The 22,248-nt window shown below is 28.0% G+C and overlaps 1 protein-coding gene across 4 annotated transcripts; it reads right to left on the bottom strand.

Annotated features, from left to right (window-relative positions):
• Positions 1-29: 29 nt before the first annotated feature.
• LOC122630013 (protein spaetzle 3) lies at positions 30-17,535 on the bottom strand. 4 transcript variants are annotated; one of them, XM_043814007.1, is made up of 8 exons: positions 17,482-17,535; positions 17,001-17,162; positions 13,052-14,080; positions 11,511-11,751; positions 1,595-1,719; positions 1,201-1,479; positions 808-933; positions 30-456 (listed from the first exon to the last, which is right to left on the bottom strand). In XM_043814007.1, the coding sequence occupies exons 3-8, from the start codon at positions 13,612-13,614 to the stop codon at positions 261-263; spliced, it is 1,530 nt and encodes a 509-aa protein (XP_043669942.1). In that variant the 5' UTR covers positions 13,615-14,080; positions 17,001-17,162; positions 17,482-17,535; the 3' UTR covers positions 30-260. The 4 variants fall into 4 exon arrangements, with proteins under 4 accessions (XP_043669942.1, XP_043669941.1, XP_043669943.1 ...); XM_043814006.1 differs by having other exon boundaries at positions 17,358-17,506; XM_043814008.1 differs by having other exon boundaries at positions 17,001-17,159; positions 17,482-17,496.
• Positions 17,536-22,248: the final 4,713 nt, after the last annotated feature.

The following is a 22,248-nucleotide window of genomic DNA, read 5'->3' as shown; positions in this document are numbered from 1 at the left end:
ATCTGCATATAAAAATGTAGAAGAAAAAGAAATAGGAAATAAAGGGAGAACAACAAATCTAGGATGTAACAGGAAAGATGTCGTGAACTTAGCCTCTTTCATAATGTCATTATATTTTTTCTTTTTTTTCTTTTTCTACAAATATTCTATTGAAGGAATTAAAAAATGACTGATCGTCCACAGAAATAAAAGAAAATTAAGTAAGAAAAAGAAAAAGGAAAAAAAAAGAGAATAAAATTCTCTTCGATCATTTGAAATAATTAATTTCGAGAATTCGACGATGGAAACTTGTTGTTGTTCGATGGATCGCATCTGCATACGCAGCAAGAAGGAAACAGAAACCAATCCATGAATATACCCTTGCAATCATTGTCTGGATCGTAAGCAAGCAACCTATGCCATTTGTACTTTTGTTCGCATCCACAATCGCCCATACATCGATTCGTTTGCGTCTTTCTAAAATATTTAATGAATTTTCCTGTTTTTTTATATCGTTCGCCATTAGATTTTAATTAAAAAATGGATAAAACATTAAAAATTAATTCTTTTCTTTCTTTCCCTTTTTTATTCAAAACATTTGGAATATCTTTTACAATAATATTAATCTCATAATGACTGTTTTTTTATTAACTTTTTGCTTGTTAACGAATTGTTCTTAACATTTACAAAATTTCTAATGTTTCATCCGATCTTTTATTATTTCGTCATAATCGAATAATATTTTTGAACTTTAAATATCAATCCAACAATTTTCTTCGAATATAGACTTATAAATTGTGCAGTATGTTATATAATATAAATACTTACGAACAAACTTCTTGGTGAATCGCTTGTTCGAAATGTTGAGTGTTCACGATAGCTCGTATTTTTCCTGCGCTATTGCTCGCCCAATACGGCGTCACAATCTCTACTTTTGATTCGCATGCGTCGATTCTAAAAACATATCTATTGTTTTCTATCTGCTTCGTTAAAAAAATAAAACGAATCCACAAACTCTGTTTTTCTCTATCGATTCTAAAAAAATATCTATGAAACTATTTTTACTTTTTAGTTTAAAAAATAATTTTTCATTTTTTAGATATTTCATATTTCCAATTTATAGAATTGAAAATATTTAAAAAACGTTTGAACTAGATCGCAGTTTTAAACTAAACTTCTTTTTTCTCTTATTTTTCGTTTAAGAAAAAAAAGAAAATATACCTTCCACTGTCGTTATTACGATTCTTTCCGAAAGATTGTCTCGGATCTCTTTTTTTGTTATCACTACCAAAAAACGAATCACCATCAGCTTCGATCTCTAGCTCGAAATCATCTTCCTTCTTCCGAAGATTCGGTCCACCGTCTGGCAAATCTTGTTTCGATGATGATTCTCTTTTTTTTCTTCTCGTACGAGTTCGATGACCTGGACTCATCTCAAAATCGCCATACATTCTCTTCATCAACGCTTTGTTTTCGTCTATAAAACGTTCTATCCGTTCTCTACAAAAAAAAGTTTTTTTTTTTTCTCAATTTCCTTCTATTTTTTTTTCTTTTTTTTTCGATGCAAAAATTAAATTAAAAAATTAATAATTAATAAACGTCAAATCATATTTACATCGGATATGTATTTCCAGCAGTTGGACAGAACAATTGATGATATCTTTTGATACATGGTGCACCTCTGACCAAATCACCTCTCAATTCGACTCCTAATGCAACTGAAAGTGCTGTCCAAAGGATCTGCATAAAAAAAAAAATAAAATAAAGAACAAAAAATAAATAATTAATATGTATCGATTGTACATCGTACAACCTTATCGAATAAAATGTGCTTAAAAAAGAAATGGGGGAAAGTAAATTCGTGTTTAAAATTCTAAAGAAAGGGTCAAGGATTTTTGCTGGAAAGGTTAACAGAGAGTCGACAGGAAAAACGATTCTATTCTGAGATAAGAAATCTAAAAAGGTCGATCTCTCTTTCTCTCTCCCTTATTTAAGGGTCCACATTATCCTTGAAATTACAAATGACCTTGTCGACATTATTTGGATACAATTTTATTCATTCTTTTCTTTTCATAATCTTTTCCAACTAACCATTTTTTTTTAATTGAAAATACAATTAATAAGAAGAAAATAGCCTAAATTAATAATTTTTTAAATATGAATAAGATTTGGCGATTATGTTAATTTCACGTAAGTTTTGCCAATCGTATAAATGTTATTTCCAAAAGTATGAGAAAAGGAAATAAAAACGAAAACAAATTCTGGTTTATCTGAAAATTTATAGGATCACATGAATTCCATTTCGCGAAACGATTTCGCAAGAATCTCAAAGCAAGGCGATAAAGAAGATATCGAACGACTATACTTCGTCAAGATTCAAGGTATACTACGTGACAATCTTGACCATAATTGTACCACATACGAAACGAAAAAGACGATAGTCAGCTCGTACATATCCTCTTTCTGTGACTTTATATCTAAATATACATATATGTGTGTTATATATATATGCATATATATGTATATATATATATATATGTGCATATATGTATATACATACAAATGTATATAAGTATGTATATACTCATGAATATTAATTCAAGGTTCTTTACACAGCAAGAAAGAACGCATAAACTATAAGACTTCTTTCGACGAACGATAAGTCGAAGAGTATTTCGAGATTTTACAAGTTCAAAGAATTCGTCGATTTTTTCTTTTTATTTCCTTGTTCTTTTTTTTTTCATCGAAAATGTGCTCGTAAAATTGAAAAAAAAATATATTTCAAGGTTATCGACTCGATTTTCTTCCGTGTATCATCGAGTAAGTATATAGGTATTATATATTACACATACACAGACACATCAATACTCTGACAAGCTGATCCATACACACCCACATTGATACTTAAGTAAATTTATGAATAGCTGGATATCCGTATGCATATATATATATAGATATTGTATATATACATATACATTCAGCTATAGCTAGATATTCATGCATACATATAGACGCATACGTTTATGTATAGTTAGATATCGATGACATGCATGACCCAAGACAGTGTTCGAGACACCCACGGGATACGTAGAGGCAATAACTTAACTCAACGTATCTATAAGTTTATTCTGCAAATTTTAGGCTCGGCACGATAACGTGACGACGAATGTGTCGTACGAACGTATCTGCGAAAAGTACGATAAGAAACATATAACTCCGCGTTGCTTATCGATCGATCGCAAGGACGGTCACGAGGGAGAAAACCTTTTAACGAGATATTAATGCAAATCCATTTGGATTTCTTCTTTCCTTCTTACATTTATTATCGTCAGTGTGATCGCCATTAATTGAGTTATCAATCTTCATCTCATTATTATTTTATTAATATTATCATTATTATATTATTATTATTATTATTATTGATATTAATTATTATTCTTATTAATAATAATTAAGATCTACATTATTAATAATAATAATAAAAAATTTCTATAATTAATAAAATTTACAAAACAGAAATATATAAAACAAAATTTGTATTTAATAACAATAATAATAATAATAATAATAATAATAATAATATAAAATTGTTATATAATATCAATGTCATTCTCTATCTATCAAATTGTCATCTCATTTAATAAGATAGTAGATCCAATTTATTAAGATTATTTAATAAGATAATAGATCCAAAATATTTTTCTTTCGATCGAAATAATGAAAAATGAATGAACAATTTTAAATGAATATAATTTAAAAAAGAAATAAATGAACAAAGAGAGAACATTTTGGTAAATTTAATACATAGTGGACTAAAGTTTCTATATGATATTGAAACTCAATAAGTCTTTGTCGAAACTTTTTAGATTCATTCTTTTTTTTCTTTATTCTATCGAATTTTCTTTTTATATATATATTTGTCTTCTTTAAATCCATTTTAGTCGTTTTATGATCCGAAGAACAGAAATTAATCTAAAAAGTTTCGGGAAAGCGTAATTGATTTTTTAAGATCACTTTTGAACCATCCTGTATAAAATACATACATCCAGATAAAACATACATCAAAAATTAATATTATAATATAATATACTAGAAAAAAAAATTCTTATTTATCTCGATAAAAAATTCTAATTTCTAATCCTTGGTTTCATATTGGATCAATTATTCTCTTCTTACAAAGTCGTAATATTATATATGAAAAGAGGAAACGATCACTTTCCAAGCTAGTAATTGCAGAATCACTGATCTATACCGGAAGATCGCGTTGCGTCGTTAACGTCGATTAGGCAGCCCACGTGTTCGCATATCAGTAGGCGTCAGTAAAGTCGTCGTCGTCGTCTATATTGGTTGCGAGTCATTCAGAAAACTTCCTTCACGGGATACGTGTTAGCGAAAGTCGCTAGAAAGAGACATGGAAAGACAGAGAGAGAGAGAGAGAGAGAGAGAGAGAGAGAGAGAGAGAGAGAGAGAGACGTGAATCACGCCGAGTGTCCACGCGAGTCAATTGCAATTGACGATTGCGTGAATCGAATTTGAACGAGAAGTTAACTGTCTGATCTTCGATGATGATGTTCAATAAATATTATCAGCTTTATGTGCTTATATTTAACATATATGTATAATTTAAAAGTTATATAGAAGGTATTACAGCGTAACAGAATTATTGATAAAATTTTATTGAATAAGTAAATTATAAATCATGAAAAGGAAGGAATATCAATAGAAATAAATATATAATAATGATAAGTAGAAATAAATAGTGATAATTTGTAGAATTAAAAAAATTTGATTTCAATTATATTTGCAAAAATATTATATCATTAATTAATTTAATATATACAGCAATTTAGATATTCATCAAAATTTTGTATAAGAAAAGCTTATTTATTGTAATTTTCGTTTTATAAATATTACTTACATTTTTCTTTTTGTATTTATAAAAGAAAAATTATTGTAAACATTTATGTAGTATTTATATAATATATTTATATATATATATATATATATATATATATATATATAAGAGAAAAAATTAAACAATATTTGTAAAAAGAAAATTTATATGTTTACGGATATACAATACTTTTTATTTATTTAAGTATAACAACATTTTTTAATAATAATTTTTTTATCCATTCCGTATTATTTCGCAATCAGTATAATATTTTTTTCTAACAAACTTCTACTAAAATATCATACATTTTAAGATTAAAAAATCTTTTTTTAGAGATATCAATGTACTACATCAATCTATGTCATAAGATTTTCAATTAGCTGATTTGTCAAGAATTTTATAAAAAAAAATTCTAATCTTTCTTCACGTGATTAGAATTTCAGTATTTTCGAAAAGCAAATTCGAAAATTGAAAGACGAAAGAAAGTAGCGTGAATGCGATATATGGTTAAGAATATAAAACAGGAGGGAATTACCTAATACGATTAGAATATCCCGACCTTAGAATCGCATACTCCCGCACATAGACATCGAACGTAAATCAAGCCGCTAAATAATCCCGAAGTTGGTATGGCATTTATTCGAAAGTTGAGAAATCAAAAGTCAAAGTTATTCCACTTTTGTTTCTCTCTTTTTCTTTTTATACTTCAGAGCATGTACCAATAAGATAGAATGACTTTTCTAATTCGGTCATTCTCCTTATTCTAAAAATAAAAAAACACGCAGATAAATACGTATTATCGTATTATCACTTTGAAATTTATCATTTGCTCATTTGAAATAAATTATTGTTAGACGATTATCGGACATATTTTGATAATTGCATTTATAAGAACTTTAATAGATAAATTAGAAATACATTCACTTTTGTTTGAATGAATGTTCACTGCGTAGATTGAAATAAATAAAAACAAAAAGAATATTAAAAAGAAATTTTTTAATTTAATTTCATAAGAGTTTCTCTCATATTAACACGTTATATTCTGAACAAATTGTTCTCGTTATCCATATTATAAATCCTAATCACCGTATATAATCATACTTATGAGCGAAAGTGCGTTCCACAATCTCCAAACCGTTATTATGTCGTTCTCACTGTAAATTATCTCACGTATGTATGTAGTCACTTTCATTTAATACGAAGATGTAATAGTTATCATTCGAAATACCTAGAAAACTGTCCTAAATAGAATAACAGAAATTTTTTAATTCTCTCGTTTCAAAAAAAAAAAGAAATGAAAGAAAAAAAAGAAAGAAAAAAGAATAAAAACATGCTTCAACTCTCTTTGTGACAAAGTTTCACTATTGCATAATAAACAGTGTCGAATCTACTAATTTAATGGATTATTTAGAAAATGTCAAGCAACTCGTTAAAAATCAGCGATTTATTAATTATCCGAGATATGATAAAAATAAAATTTTATTATTAATATAGAAATATTTCTAAAAATAACAAACTAGTGATCTCCTTAATAATTTAATTGATGTAATCGTTAAATTAATTTTAAAAATCGACTTACTAATAAGCTAACTAAGATTTACGATAAACTATTTAAAATATGATCAAAAAATAAAAATTATTTTCACAAATATAGAAATGTTTCTAAAAATAATTATACAGGGTGATCCGTAAATCATTTGACGAACATGTATTATGATCATAAATAAGTTGAATTTACTAATGTAAATTCATATAAATAACATTTAATATAAAAAGATCGTAACAACATGTCACTAATCTACATTAGATGGTGAATGTTCAATGTAAAAATAAAATCTATGAAATCTTACCTTTATGATTTAAATTAAATTGTAACTTTCAAATTACAAATTGTAAATTTAATTGTTAAATCAATAATTGTTTCATAAATCAAATTGTAATTTCAATTTATAATTGTTTATAATAATAACGCGTTTTCGTCTATCAACTTATGGTCTGTGCTGCACAATTTTTTCTCTTATTTTTTTTTTTTTTTTAATTGCAAAAGATATATATATATATTTATTCATTTTTTCCTTTGTAATTAAAACAAAAGAATAAAAGAAAAACTATGTTTTATATATGTTTATATGTATGTATGTATATACACACATATAATCTGAATTTTTAAAGAAAATTTTTATTTTGAACATAACGATTGGTTATAAATATTAGATAAAAATCGATAGAGTCGATTATAAAACCGATAACATCGACAAAAATCGAGAAAGATGAATCGGTAAGTCGTATCAATCGAATAGTCGAGGAAAGGGCAGATTGTCCGTGAATCTTAGCGTTTGTCCGTGATTGTAGCTCAACGTAAGGTTCGAGGAGGACCAGTGGTGAACGGTGAAAGGATTTTCAATAGCGATATAAAGTGATACCACAGGAATGATTCAAAGAATTGAGATCATCTATCGACATTGAACCGATTTAATGACGATCTTCTGCCTCATTTAGAGGAATCGTCGTTTCTTAGGCCATCTTTCGAAATACGAATGTCGTCCATCCTTATTACGATCAAGGACAACAGAACAATCTTCATTTATAAGAAAACTTTTTTGTTCCTTTTTGGTCTTTTTTCTTTTTTTTTTTTTCTTTTTTTTTTAAATATAATCATTATTTCATTAATCTCATTCAGCTTTTACTATCGTAAACTAATTATTTTTTTTCCTTCGATTTTAATTTCACTTGAGAGAAGATATTATAAAGAACAAAGAGTGCCTTTTACATCGATCGAATGAATCGAACGAGAGTACGATAGAAAGATGACACGGAGAATTACTAGAATACGATGGAGGGGAAGGTCATTCGTCTTTTTCGTCACGACTTTCTTTTCTCACGAGAAGTTGTTACGAACAAGAAATAGGCCATTGGTAAATAACATTCGAAACGATTCGCTCGAAGAGAATCAAGCTCTTCTCAATATCGTGCTCTCGATGACTTTGATTGAACTTAATTAACTCTGACAAGTCTCTCGACGTAGACTTTGATTATCTGAGGAAATCAATCTTATTAGAATATTCGTTTATTTTTAGAAGGGATAAGTATTAGAGGAAAAAAAGAATCATGTATTAGTGTTTGTTAATGTTCTGAAAATCGATGAAACGATTAGGAAGATACTGTTATTGTATGAGAGAAAGAGAGATAGAAAGGAAGGGAAAGAGACAAATGAAGTCGTTAACACTTTGCCAACTACCTAAATTAGCTTGATTCAACGCTAGACATCATCGTGCAAATTAACTTTGATATATGTCCGTTATTCATCATCTGCTTATTGTATTAATATAAATAGAATTTGATTAATTGATTAATTTATTCATAGATTAAATATAACTTTGATTATTTTAAATATCACTGTCTTCAATTATATTTGATATTACTATTATATATACTACTATGACATTTGATATTACAATTATATGATAAAGATTGTTTGATATTAGTATTACATTATAAATAAATAAATAAGTAAATAAATTAAACTGACGAATTAATATACTATTTATATTGAATATTTACGTGAGATCAGATCCTTCTTGTAAAATAATACTAATAGATCAACTGAATAAAATATGCGATGTAATTAGAATGAATGCACAATGATTCAGTTTGTGAAACACTGATTAATGATGAAGAAAAGGTTAGTTCTGATTTCTCATATATAATTACATATAATGAACATATATATTGCATAAATATAAATTATTATATAAGTAAACAAATAAATAAATATACATATGTATAAGTATATGCATATCTGTAGAATTTTTTTATATTTACTTTTCTACGTATATAGAATATTATTTTATATTTATACATATATATATGTTTATATTTATATTTATTTGATAAATATTATTATTTATATTATATAAAATATTATTTTATATCTGTTTAATTATACACGTGTGTATATATATATACACACACACACATATAATTTAGATAATTTTTAGAAATACATATATATATATACATGAAAATAAAGACACATGTGTGTGTGTGTGTGTGTGTTTGTGAGAAAGAGAAATGAGCTAGAGTATTATATATATACCTAGTACAAAAATTTTATATTTGCTAACGTTTATTGGTATGATACGATCTTTCGAAGTAGTTGTAGGTAATGTGTTAAGGTAATTGCAAAAGACAGAGCGGCTGCTGGTGTCCAATTATGGAGGAAGTCTAAGGAGGAGATGAAGAAGAAGAAGGTGGAGGAGGAGGAGGAGTAGGTAATCATTGGTTAAAGGAGTGCTATGTGAGCATCAACGAAGCATCACGAGGACGAATAGAAGAAGAAGAGGATCATGCTCTCTTAACATTTAACGATTGTGATCTACTAGAAGTTGCACGTTTTTTTACTCGATCTCGATCTTTCTTGATCTTGTCATCGATAACCAAGTTAATTTGATCTATTCGAAGATTTAAAACTTCAATTTCGATGGATATTAATAAGTCTCCTTCAATTAGTTCAATCGAAATCGTAAAATTAAGAAAAAATAAATTAATTAATTAAATTAAACTAATAAGTATCGTGGAATACGACGCATCATTATTTTCAGATAAGATAAAACCAAAAAATGACTCGTAATTTATTTTATAATTAAGACAAATGTAAGAATTATATGTACCGACGATTGTGTCTTACGTAAGCAACGTTATATAAAAGTTCCCTTGGTTTTTTGTTTATTGAAGTAAGGACATGGAATAATCCATAATAAAGATCTCGTGAAATTACTTTGAACATTGTCACTGCGTGAACAAATTTCTCTTTTCAAAATTGCTCGTTATTTTCTGAGAAATTATATTTCTAAATCTTTTTCTAAATTTATTAAAAAAAAAAAAAAAAAGAAAAGAAAAGAAAAAATAGTGTCCTTCTATATAATAGTAATATTACTATGATCAATAAATTTTTTAATAAATTAAAAATTTATAAAAAAATTCACATCAATCTTAACGACAAATTTTGAATAAAAAGATTATCGTTGTATACCTATATATATATATATATATATATATATATATATATATTTTTTTTTTAATTTATTCTTTAATTATATATTATATATAATAATTAATATAATATGAAAATATTACTTACAACAATTAAATATATTTCTTTTTTAATGAGAAATCTTATAAATATTATCGTATATTATCGTTATATTATATAAAATTTATTAACAATGAAAAAAGAAAAATGAATAGGGGATGAAATAAAATAAAAAAAAAAGAAACGATATAAAGAACGAAGTAAGATCAGCAATAAACTAGTAAGGTGTTGCCTCGCAAATTCTAAGGAAGATAGAATCTGCCTGACTGGGGTCATGGATATGCAAGCGAGGAAATGTCACGCGGAGAGATGTCAGACTTGTGGAGAGTTCTTATAGATATAGAGTCGTACGACCGCGTTCGATCACCTTTCGAGCTAGTACAACATCGTCTTACAAAGAAACGATCGATCGATCGATCGATCGAAAGTCACGTCATTTTGTAACACAAAAAAATATTTACTATTGAAACAAGACTTAAGTATTCTTTTCTTCTTTTTTTTCCTGAGTGATTTTCGTAATTATTTTTATTGTTATTTTATCATTATTATCATCATCATCATATTACTATTATTATCATTATTATTAATAGTAATAGTAGTAGTAGTAGTAGTGGTAGTATTTTAAATTAGTATTTTTTTTTAGTAATTTGGTCAATTATTTGTAATTACTATAATTTATTATTCAATTTATTTCCTTCTATTAAGTCAAAAGTCACGTCTACTTAGAATTGATCGTACATGAGTGTAAACCAAACGATAAGAATCGTTCGGTTGATGATAATACGTTAAAGTGTAAACCGCTTAAGATGAATCGCGAGCAAATTGTAGGTCGAGAGATCGTGATTCGTGCTTTCTTCAAGGAACGTATTCAATGCACTAACCTATGAGTCACGGCATCGTCGTTCGGCATTTTAGACGTATTATATATTCAATCTCCTCGGAAATCGTTCATTCTCACACTTATAATAAATGATTATAATAATAATAATATTAATAATAATAATAATAATAATAATATTATTATTATTATTATTAATAATTATTATCATTATTGTATTATCATTATTATAATTTAAATTATTATCATTATTATGATTTTCAAAATAATTTATAAATTATTCGACTAATTAGATCGTATTAAAAGAAATAATTTTTCTTTTTCTTATATTTGATTTTTCTAAATATAATTTGTATATATATATATACGTATATATTTGTTTATATATTACGATGTTAATAGTATTACATTTATCACGATTTAATAACAAATTTTAATTGGAATAAAAATAATTTGATTAATAAGAAGTACGTTATTTATAAAAATTTGTAGAAGCAAAAAATACGATTGAAAGAATGAAAGCTTGTTTGCTATGCTTGGAACGGCTTTTGTTTCGACTGAGAAATAAGAGAAAGGTTGAAGAATGTAAATGGTATGACGAGGATATTGATACATAGTACCTACATGATTCATAATTGTTTCTCATTAAAAAGAAAAAAAGACACAAGAAAAATGAAAGATGCAATGAATGTCTACTTTTTACTCACCGGAATTTGCACGAAAGTTCCATTGTTTAATTGAGGATAGGAATAAAGTGGTACGACAGGAACAGAACCGTTTTTTAAGAAAATCGGGCCCTGAATCGGTGTAACGTGTGCGTCCCTTGGCACACCTTGGTCTTCGTCATCATAATAATCGTCGAAATCGTCGTCGTAATCCAGAACAGCGTGAACGGATGTTTTTGTACCTGGACCACCACCGAATCCTTCGGCATTTACTCTCGTATATCTAAAAGAAGAAACGATCAAAATCGAATAAAATTTCCAACGCAAATGCGACTATATGTTATATATATATATGTTTTTTATTAATTTTTATTAATTAAAATTTTATTAATCAATCTTACATTAAACTGAATAATAAGAATCTATGTGTATATATATTATATGTAAATATATACATGTATATTTAAATAAGATTAATCAGATATAATATATATATATATGCATGTATATTTGTTCATATAGACATTTATATTGAATTTTACATTAGTGTAAATTGAATAAGAATTTTTGATCAAAAAAAATATATATAAATAATAATAAATAATAAAGATATATAACAAATAAATGTTTGTATATATATACATATATGTTATACATAATATATATGAATATATATACGACAAAATTATGTTATATATATATATATATATCTCATTATTCTATTATTATACTATATTTATTATACTATAATAAAAAAAATACTGTAATTAATTAACGCACTATAAATCACTGCAATAATAAATGTAATATTATTAACATCGTAATATATAAAAACAAATATATACATATATATATATATATAAATTATATTTAGAAAAATCAAATATAAGAAAAAGAAAAATCATTTCTTTTAATACGGAAAAAAAAGAAAGATTTCTTGGAAGTCTTTAGAAACTAATTACTTTATATTTTAAGATCGTTTTATCCTGCTACGCTCGTACAAGATAATGAATCGATTCGAAACGATTATAAGCAATGACATAATTACCTACGTGTTCGCAAGAACGAGCAGGTTGTATATAACTACGATACTTATAAACGATTCCAAAAGAAATTCGTCAAGATATTCGAAGCACGTTGTACGAAAGAACGCTCGAGAGGATATCGTTACGTAAATAAGTTCGAGCTCAATTAAGGTTACTAAAGCGATACGCTTTCGCTCGGCCACAAACGGAAATGGATTGAGATGAAAAACGACCTTGGCTTCTTGTCAATGAGAAAATGTAACAATATTGAACAAAGAAAATCATTTAGCTCGAACACTAATACGTTCGCAAACCTTTTATAATACGGTACTCTGAAAACAGGGTTTCGATACCAATAACACGTTGTAAAAATTGCGACAGCTCTCTTACAACACGATATTCTTATAAATATTCTATATAACACGATTTCCGTATCAGCACGACTTAATAAATTTGGAACAACCCATTATATAGTACAGTTTCGATATAACAATGGAATTAAATTAAATGTTATAGAAGGAGGTTTGAATCTAGATAGATTTATTGAAAAAGTCTTACCCATTAGGTCTATCAGGATATCCTTCCTGTTCGGAGATCCTGCTGACTTCTAAAGATTCTCTATCGTGTTCCTCATTTTGTATTCTTTCTTGTTGTTGTTGTTGTTGTTGTTGTTGACGTTGGGAAGAAGGAGCTGGAGGAGGTGGTCTCATTTGTTGCTGTTGTAACTGTGGTTGCTGTCGAGGTTGAGTCCTTCGAAAATCTTGATTATAATTCGTATATCTTGTATCCTGAGTCGACGAAAATGAAGATTGTTCGACATAAAGTTCTGGTCTTCTTTGTTGATTCGTCTGACGTTGTCTCTGTTGCTGTTGTTGTTGCTGTTGTTGTTGTTGTTGTTGCTGCTGCTGTTGTTGTTGTTGCTGCTGTTGTCTGTCTTGTTGATATCTCAACGGTGGTATATAAGGCTCATTTCGAAAAGGTTCACGATTGTCATAATTAGTAGGTGGTGCTGGTGGAAGGACAGCATTCAAACGAAGATTATTAACAGTCGAATGTCCACTATAAAGAAATGATGACGGCGTTGCCGTGTGATAAGGTAAACTAAAATTCATCAAGGACATTTTGTTTCCTCTTTTTTTTTTTTTTTTTTTTTTCTTGTAAAACCTCAGACGATATACTTCTCTTTCTTTTATCTTCTTTTCTTTTCTTCTCTTTTCCTTTTCTGACAAAACCGAAAAGAAAAATCGTCAAAATTTTTCGAATACTCGAATACACACTTGTTTTCGATCTTGACGTTTAAACGTTGATTCGATATTTAAGATTGTCTCGAAGAAAATCATGATTGTTGAAACGCAATCGATCGAAGAAAAACGAGTTGACTGTCGACTCGAAACAATCAGAAGATCTGTCTTATTCGATCTCTGCATCGCAACATCCTCGATGAGATCGCAATTCTCTTTATACTTTATTATATTGTCTTCTTCTTATTATTCTCCTTCTTTTTCTGCTCCTTCTTTTACTTCTTTTTCTTCTTCTTCCTTCTCGGGTTTTTCTTCCGACGTATCGTCTCGTTATAGAGACGTCAACCTGCAATTACGTAGAGCTATGAATAATTCGCGGATGCATCGACCGCGAATGATCGAAGATTAATTGTCTACTATGATCTTTTTCTCTCTCTCTCTCTCTCTTTTTTCTCTATCTATCTATCTCTATTTCTCTCTATCCGTCTGTCTGTCTGTCTGTCTGCTTTTTTTCTTTCTTTCTTTCTCTTTTTATGAAGATGACATAGCAAGACATGGAAAAAGAGATCCGGTAAAAAATTCGCATGAATCATCATCTTTTCCGGCATCCGGTAAATATACTCGATAACGGATAGGTTTTTTTTAATCGTCATAACATTTCATTTAATGAATGAATTAAAGGTCTCTATCAGGATCGATCGATCGATCAACGTAATCGTTTATAGAGAAAAAGATACAAGAATGTAACTTTTTTTTGAAAGAGGGAAGAAAAAGATATGTATATATGTATATATATTATCGACAGAATTATCTCAATTTTAATTTTAAATGAATTATTTCATTCGCATAATAGTTTTTTTTTTAACAAAATTCTTATAAGTAATAAATAATTATTAGTTAAAGATACCGAATTATGTTTATCGAGCAAAATCAGCTTAACTGATAATCCTTGTTCCTACTTTCTTTCTTAGTAATTTGCGTGGGTGTAAAGACACGACACGATTTTCTCCACTCGTCTCATCTTATTTTATTTTTCTATGATTTCTAATGATATCTTCATTTTATATAAAACAAAACTAATTCTTTAATATATATTCGTATTTATTTGAAAAATTATATTAAAAAATTCGAGTCAGATAAACGTTGAATGTATTAACGTAAAATAAAAAAAAAAAAGAAAAGAAAAGAAAATGTTCGTAAAATTATTAAAAATTAGAAAGAATGTGATTGATATTATATAGATTAATAATAATAATAATATTAATACACATATGCACGCACGCACACACGCACAGACACATATTGAATCGTACTTGTTAGAAAGGAGGATTAATAATAATAGCGTTCATTGTCGTACTTTAAGCGACGCTATAATATATCGTTTAGTGTTGTTACTAACGACAGTGACATAGTACACTCGTTACGATCTATAGGTATACTCTTTGATTTTTTCATTCTTCTATATCTCTCGGACTCGATCTACCGATTGAAACGATTTAATAAAAGACGACGACGATCGTAGCACGAGTGTAAACGTGCTACGTAACCTATGTACTTATTATACTATGACTGTCTATCGACTCAACTGTTAGTTTTAGTTTGCAAAAAGAGCCTCTTGAATTCACGATCTATCATAGGTGAACCGTATACCGGGTCAACCAATGTGGGCGGTCTATGATCGTTTTATCCGACAATGAACGATTCAGAGATAAGATCTATATGCGATTAGAAACGAAACGTTAAATCACTAAGTACGTTTATGTTTAGAAGAAACTTTGTCTTTATTATGATTTTCTATTATATACGCCTACTATTTGAAAAACATTACAAGAATTGAAAATAATATGAGTCGTTTAAAAAATTTGATTATCAAATATATTTGAAAAGAATGAATTGTTATAACATTCTGAACACTTAGAGTATTACTTGCTATTGGTAATTAATTTTTCACTGTTATTAATACTCGTGAATAATCGTAAGGATATAATATATTATAGTATTTTTCTGTTTCATTTTATAACTTTTACTGATCTCATTTGGGTTCTGCGAACGAACAAATGTGAGTTTTAATAGTGTTTATGTCACCATATAAGAGTCTTCCACATCCTATTTATTTTTATGATATTTCTTGGAAGACAGGTGCAAGATATATTGAAAAAAAAAAAAGAAAAAAAGAGAGAGAGAGAGATAGAATGATTTTTATCATGAAAATCGTGTGAAAATCATGCTGTGTTTTATGACGCATTCATATAAATACACGAAAGAGAGAGAAAAGAAATTAATTATTATGTTGAGTGAGTTTATTACACACACACACACACAATGACAAATATAAATTAGAGAGTGAGAAAGAGAGAGAGAAAGAGAGAAAAAATGAGGCGTGGACAAGAACGATTACCACAGTGGCCCTCCGTCGAACGATAAAGTATCGTCGGAGGGCCGGTCCATGTCGTCGTACCTCACTTTCCCTCTTGGATTGCTTTCTTCGAAGTTTACCATGCAAAGCGTGTTTTCGCCTCGAACAAACCATCTTGCATCATCAACGGAAGCGAAATCTTTCTGCTCCTTTCTCCGAATTTTAATAGATCATTCGATATTCCTTTCATATCTTTTTCGGTCAATTTCAACCAAAATTTAAAGAAATTCTTCATTCGATATCGATATTATAATTTACGGTGTTAATGGTCTATTCAATTTCCAGTAAAATAAGATACTTATAAATCCATGTTTAAATTAAAAACCATAATTTGTATAGATATATAAATTTTATATAGTATCTAAATACATACAGATATTAGTATAAAATATTAATAGGATTATAATAATTAGTAATAGAATATTAGAAGAATAGAACATATTTCTTTAAAAATATAGAAATTTAAAAATATTATAAATGTTATTTTAGCATAAAAATATTATATACTTTTTATATTAGATAATATATATGTTTGGATAAATGTGTGTATACGTGTGAATGTGTGTGTGTGTGTGTACATGTGTATATATATACATATTAGTAATATTGTTAATATTATATAATATAATATTTACATACATTCTTCTTTAATGTAAATGTTATCATAAGTATTATATTATAAATATACTATCCGTATAAATTATCAAAAATAGCCTGAATCAAACTTGTCAATTTAACGAAACATCCTACACAATTGTAACACTAAACAAGAATACATTTCTGTTTTTTTCAAAAACGATTTTCCTTTCGCATGCATAAATAAAAGTTACGTACATGAATGTATACATACCTTGTCGTCCTTTGAATACCAGACCAATGAGAAATAATTAAACAGGAAGAAGAATAATAATACGGAACATAAGTTGGTCCTGTTCGAATGGAAGGTTACGAATTCGAACAAAAAATCTCTCTGGAGCTTTCACTCTCAATGAAAGTTTCCTTTCTCTCTCTTCTTTACCGACAGAGAAAGAGGAAAATAGTAAATAAATAAAAAGAATAATCAAATAATCAGATGATGATAATAATAATAATAATAATAATAATAATAATAATAATAATAATAATTAATAATAATAATTAATAATAATAATTAATAATATTAATAAAAGAGAGAAAAGAAATGGAAAAAAAAAAAGAAACTGAGAACAAATGATGAGGTTCTTGAAAAACGTGTCGGAGCACGTGCGAGCGCCGGCACGTTAACAACAACGTTCCTTTATATGATTGAACGTGTGCGCGCACACACATTGACACTGACAAGAGCCACGCACCTCGAAACGCTTCGTTGGTCGAGCGACAACTGAAAGAGAGAATCGTTTTAACGTCGAGCATAGAACCACCACACGGCAATATGGAATAAGGAGAGGTGTCCCTCGATCATGAAGAGCAACGTTGGCTTGAACATACATATATACATGCATATATACATTCATACGTATATATATACGAACATACACAACACGGACACACACAGGTATCCATACAGCTTCTCTCTTTTACTTTCTGTTTCTCTCCTCCTCCTCTTCTTCCTCCTCCACCTCCTCTTCCTCCTCCACCTCCTTCTCCTCTTCCTCTTCTTCTTCTTCTTCTTCTTCTCTCGATAGATCGTCGCGGCGCCTCCCACTTCTCATTCGACGCCTCTCCCTTTCCTCTCGTGGAATCTCGTTTGCCACCGACACGCGTCTCTTCTTCATATCTTTCTTCTTTCTTTCTTTCTTTTTTTTTTTTCTTTCTTTATGATTATTCAATAACATTGAATCTTAGTATTAGAATTAGTTTATAATTATTATTCAAACGCGCGCGTATTGGTTGATGAGATATCGTGAGTGTATAGATTCGATGCAATTTTTTTTTACGTGCATATTTTTGAGGAAATAAATAAAAATCAAAACTTAATTTGGAATTTGTATAAATTATATTGATCTAATTTAATAGACGATAATATTGTTATTTATAACGATATTTATATTTAGGAATTAATCTAAGTGTTGTATAGATTGCAGATATGTAGATTCAGGTATGTATGCGGGATTCGTATTTTCTTTCGATGGAAACTATTTTATTTATGTTAATTTCTTTTCTATTTTAATTTTATATCGAATTTCATAATGAGACTGATATTTATGAATCGACATAATAGATTGTTTTAATATTTAGATACTATACTTTAGACATACTTATAGAATTTAGAATAAATATAGAATTTTAGATATATTAGTTGTTTTAAATATTTTTAGAATTTTTTCTTTTACAGTTGAAGTTATGTAATCAATTTTTTTTAGTTTATTTGGATTTTATATTAACTAAATCGCATTGAAAGTAAAATTGATTTTATTAGAAGAATAGAAAAAATAAATATTATGATGAAAGCAAACAAATGAAGATGGAATTAGATGAACGAATAGGAATTGTTATTATCTAGAAATTTTCTTTGTTAAATAATAAAAAAGTTGGAAATAATCGTGAGTATTATAAATCAATAAGGGATGTTGCATTTTAAAGATCTATCGTCCAATAAGAAGATGATATCTTCTTTGAGAAGAAATATTTATGATTATTAACGTTCTTTTACCATCATTATACAGTCTGTTCTTTCTTTTTTCTTTTGGCTTCTGTCTTTCCAACAACGATGGTTTCTCCCAACGGCGACGACAACAGCAGCAGTGGGCCACATCACGCTCTACCACCTTTCATTTCTGTGCACGTGAACTGACGTAACCGTATAACTGTATCGGAATCTCCAACCTACGTTCACCTTCTTCTTCTTCTTCTTCTTCTTTTTCTTCTTCTTCTTCTGCTTCTTCTTCCTCTGTTTCTTCCTTTTCTTACTAGATCCTAGATGAACTCTAATATCGTACTTTTCGACGAGAATATCGTAATCATTTCGTAATGTTGCATACGAAATGGTACATTTCAAGTAGCATGACTTCTTAATAAAAATTGTACATCAACGAATATCTATTTTGCAATCAACGAGTAAGTGCTCTAATTTAAGGAATAGATTCTTAAGACTGTAAATTTTATCTATCGTCCATTTATCATTTTTTATTTGTTATTTTTTTAATTAAGACAATACATAGATCTAATAATAAAAAAAAAAAGTTCGATTAAATCCCCAGAGAAATCTCAAGAAATAAGTTCTCGAGATTGTAAATTCCACTTAGGTATATCTGTCATTTTTCAGTAATAATAAAGAATATAGCTTTAATTAAAAAAAAGATACTTCCTCAAAGAAATAAATACTGAAGGTTGTAAATATCATCTTTGATTCGTCTATCATTTTTTATTAATAAAAACAATATAAATCTAATACAAAGAAAACAACCGTATATCCTAAAAAATAAATTCTCGAGATGGTAAATTTCTTATTAATCATTTTATTAATAAAACTTCACAGTTCAAGTAAAAACAACGAGTATCGTGATAATTATCTGTCATTTTGAAAAAAAATTTAATTTTAATTTATATACATATATATGAAAAACTTTAAACTTGGTAATCCTACGAAATGAATAGTTTCGATAATTTTATAAGCAGAATTAATGAAATATTTTGAAAGATTATTATTATCGCCTCTGGCAATATCATTGATGTTAATACGTATCGTTGTGCATGCGATTACTCGTTTCTCATAATTTTTTTACTCTTTGTAATTCTCAAGCCAACGTATTGATTCTTTATTGGCCTTCATGGGTGCCTTTTGCAAATAGAAAACAGAAATCTCGCGTTGTCTATACACGTCGACAATCTCTCTCTCTCTCCCTCTCTCTCTCTTTCTCTCTCGCTTCGATTATTACATAATAATAGTTTTGACACGTTTATAAACCATTGAAATATCGACTTTCTTTTCCGAGCTTTCGATATTCTGATAAGTTGTCCCTAATTTTTGTTTCAACTACCAATTCTCGACATATTTTTTTCTTCGTAATAATAATAATAATAATAATAATAATAATAATAATAATAATAATAATAATAATAATAATAAAGAAAATAAAGAAAAAAATCGATTATAATCTGTAATTTAGTTCACGTAAGCACGATTAACCAACCGATAATTTTCATAATTACAAACTGTTTTCACAATTTTTTCCTTTTTTTTTCTTTTTGTTGTCGTGGAAACACCAAAAGGGCTGCTGACTCTCTTTTGAATTTTATCATCGAGTCATCGATTTCGTCACAAAACGTCCGTCGCCGTTTTGTCGAAGTAACCGTCCGTGACTCGATCGATATCTCTTGCTATATCAAAGTTTTATATTTAAAAGGACTTCCTACGAAATTTTTACTCCACCCACTCTCTTACAAGGTGACTTGCTCTACGTTCTTTTAGTATCCACACTGACTTAGAAAAGGAAAGAAAAAGCCTCGTAAGTTTTATCAGTTCGATCTGAAAGTTAGCGTCTATCGAATATCGATCGTCGTTTGAATCAAATCAAAGATCTTGACTACCGATCGCCCTATCTCGATTAATATAAGTATTTCTTGACGTCACGTATTTTTTCATGTTAACACTATTATGAAAATACCAAGGCAATTTGAAAAAACTCATAGCTTTTGTTCTTTTTTTTTGTTCTTTCCTTTCTTTTTGTTTTCTTTTGTTAACTTTCAATAAATTTCATTAAAAAAAAAAAAATTAATTAATTTTTACAATGGAAAATGATAGATCATCTCACATACTATGGCGAATTGAAAAAATTCGCAGCTCTTTTTGCTCCTCGAATAAATCTATTTTTTTTTTTTTTTAATAATAAAATTAACAGAACTTTTTTCAATAGACCTGACAAATTGGTAACATCAAATTATCTACTTTCTAGATTGTAACACAATTTTCGGTCCACCCTGTATAATTACTCTTGAAATCGGAAGGTAAAAGATATAGAGATATGTACAGACCGGTAAAACCGGCCACAAGCTGAGTAAATGAAAGAGATTGAATTTTCTTAGCTTGTGAGTCAACCATGTCGGCTGTTATTGTAAAATATTTCTCTCTCGCTCTCTCTCTTTCTTCTTCTCTGTCTCTTTCTTTCTATGAATACACTACAAATAACCACAAAGAAAAGGATAGGGGTCGAAAAAAAGAAATAAAAAGAGAAGAAATAAGAAAAATTATGTGAACATTTAATCTTAAATTCGAGTAGCGTGACGCACGAACACTGTTTCTCAACAATCTCTTTCTCTGTCTGTCTCTCTCTCTCTCTCTCTCTCTCTCTCTCTTTCTTTCTCTCTGTCTCTATCTCTGTCTCTTTCTTTCTCTCTTACAACGTGTTTGGGAAGACGGTGTGCGACCTTATAATCTACAAGACCACCCTGGCAGATCGTTCACACGTCGTTACGGCGAAGGCAATCAAATTAGCCTTGCAAGACCTCCCGATAAAAATATTTCTACGTAATTAGAAATTATTTTCTTAATCATTATCGTTCACTATTCCTTCCCTTTTTTTTTCTAACGTCAAAAATGATCTACATTTGATTTATGTAACAAATTATAATATTTTTAAATATAAATACTGATCTATATATAAGTATTTTGTTAATTATATTTTAATACATTTTATTCTCTTATATGATTCATTCGATCAATAGAATCTAAACACTAATATTAAAATCGTACGCTAATATTAATAATAGTTTTCTATAAATATTTTATATCTAATAAGCAAATACTTTAATTTCGTTGCATTTGATGATCTAAAAAAAATATTTAAAAATATATATATGTATATATAATTATAATAATAATAAATTAAAAAATTATAATAATATATATTATCTATATGTATATATGATATATATATATATATATATATGTGTGTGCATATATCACTAATTTATTTATTTATTTATTTATACAAAAATTTATATATTTAATAATTTAGACAATATATCTTTATAAAAATGTATTCATAAAGAAAATATATAAGACAATAAACACGATACATATCTATAGAAAATTATAATAAATCTACCGATGTTACTTATTTTTTATTCTACAAATTTGCAATATATTATTTTAAATACCTCATAGAAAGAATATAATA

This window comes from Vespula pensylvanica, chromosome 6 (genome assembly GCF_014466175.1).
Source record: "Vespula pensylvanica isolate Volc-1 chromosome 6, ASM1446617v1, whole genome shotgun sequence".
Lineage (NCBI taxonomy): Eukaryota > Metazoa > Arthropoda > Insecta > Hymenoptera > Vespidae > Vespula > Vespula pensylvanica.
This window is presented reverse-complemented; position numbering and strand designations above follow the sequence as displayed.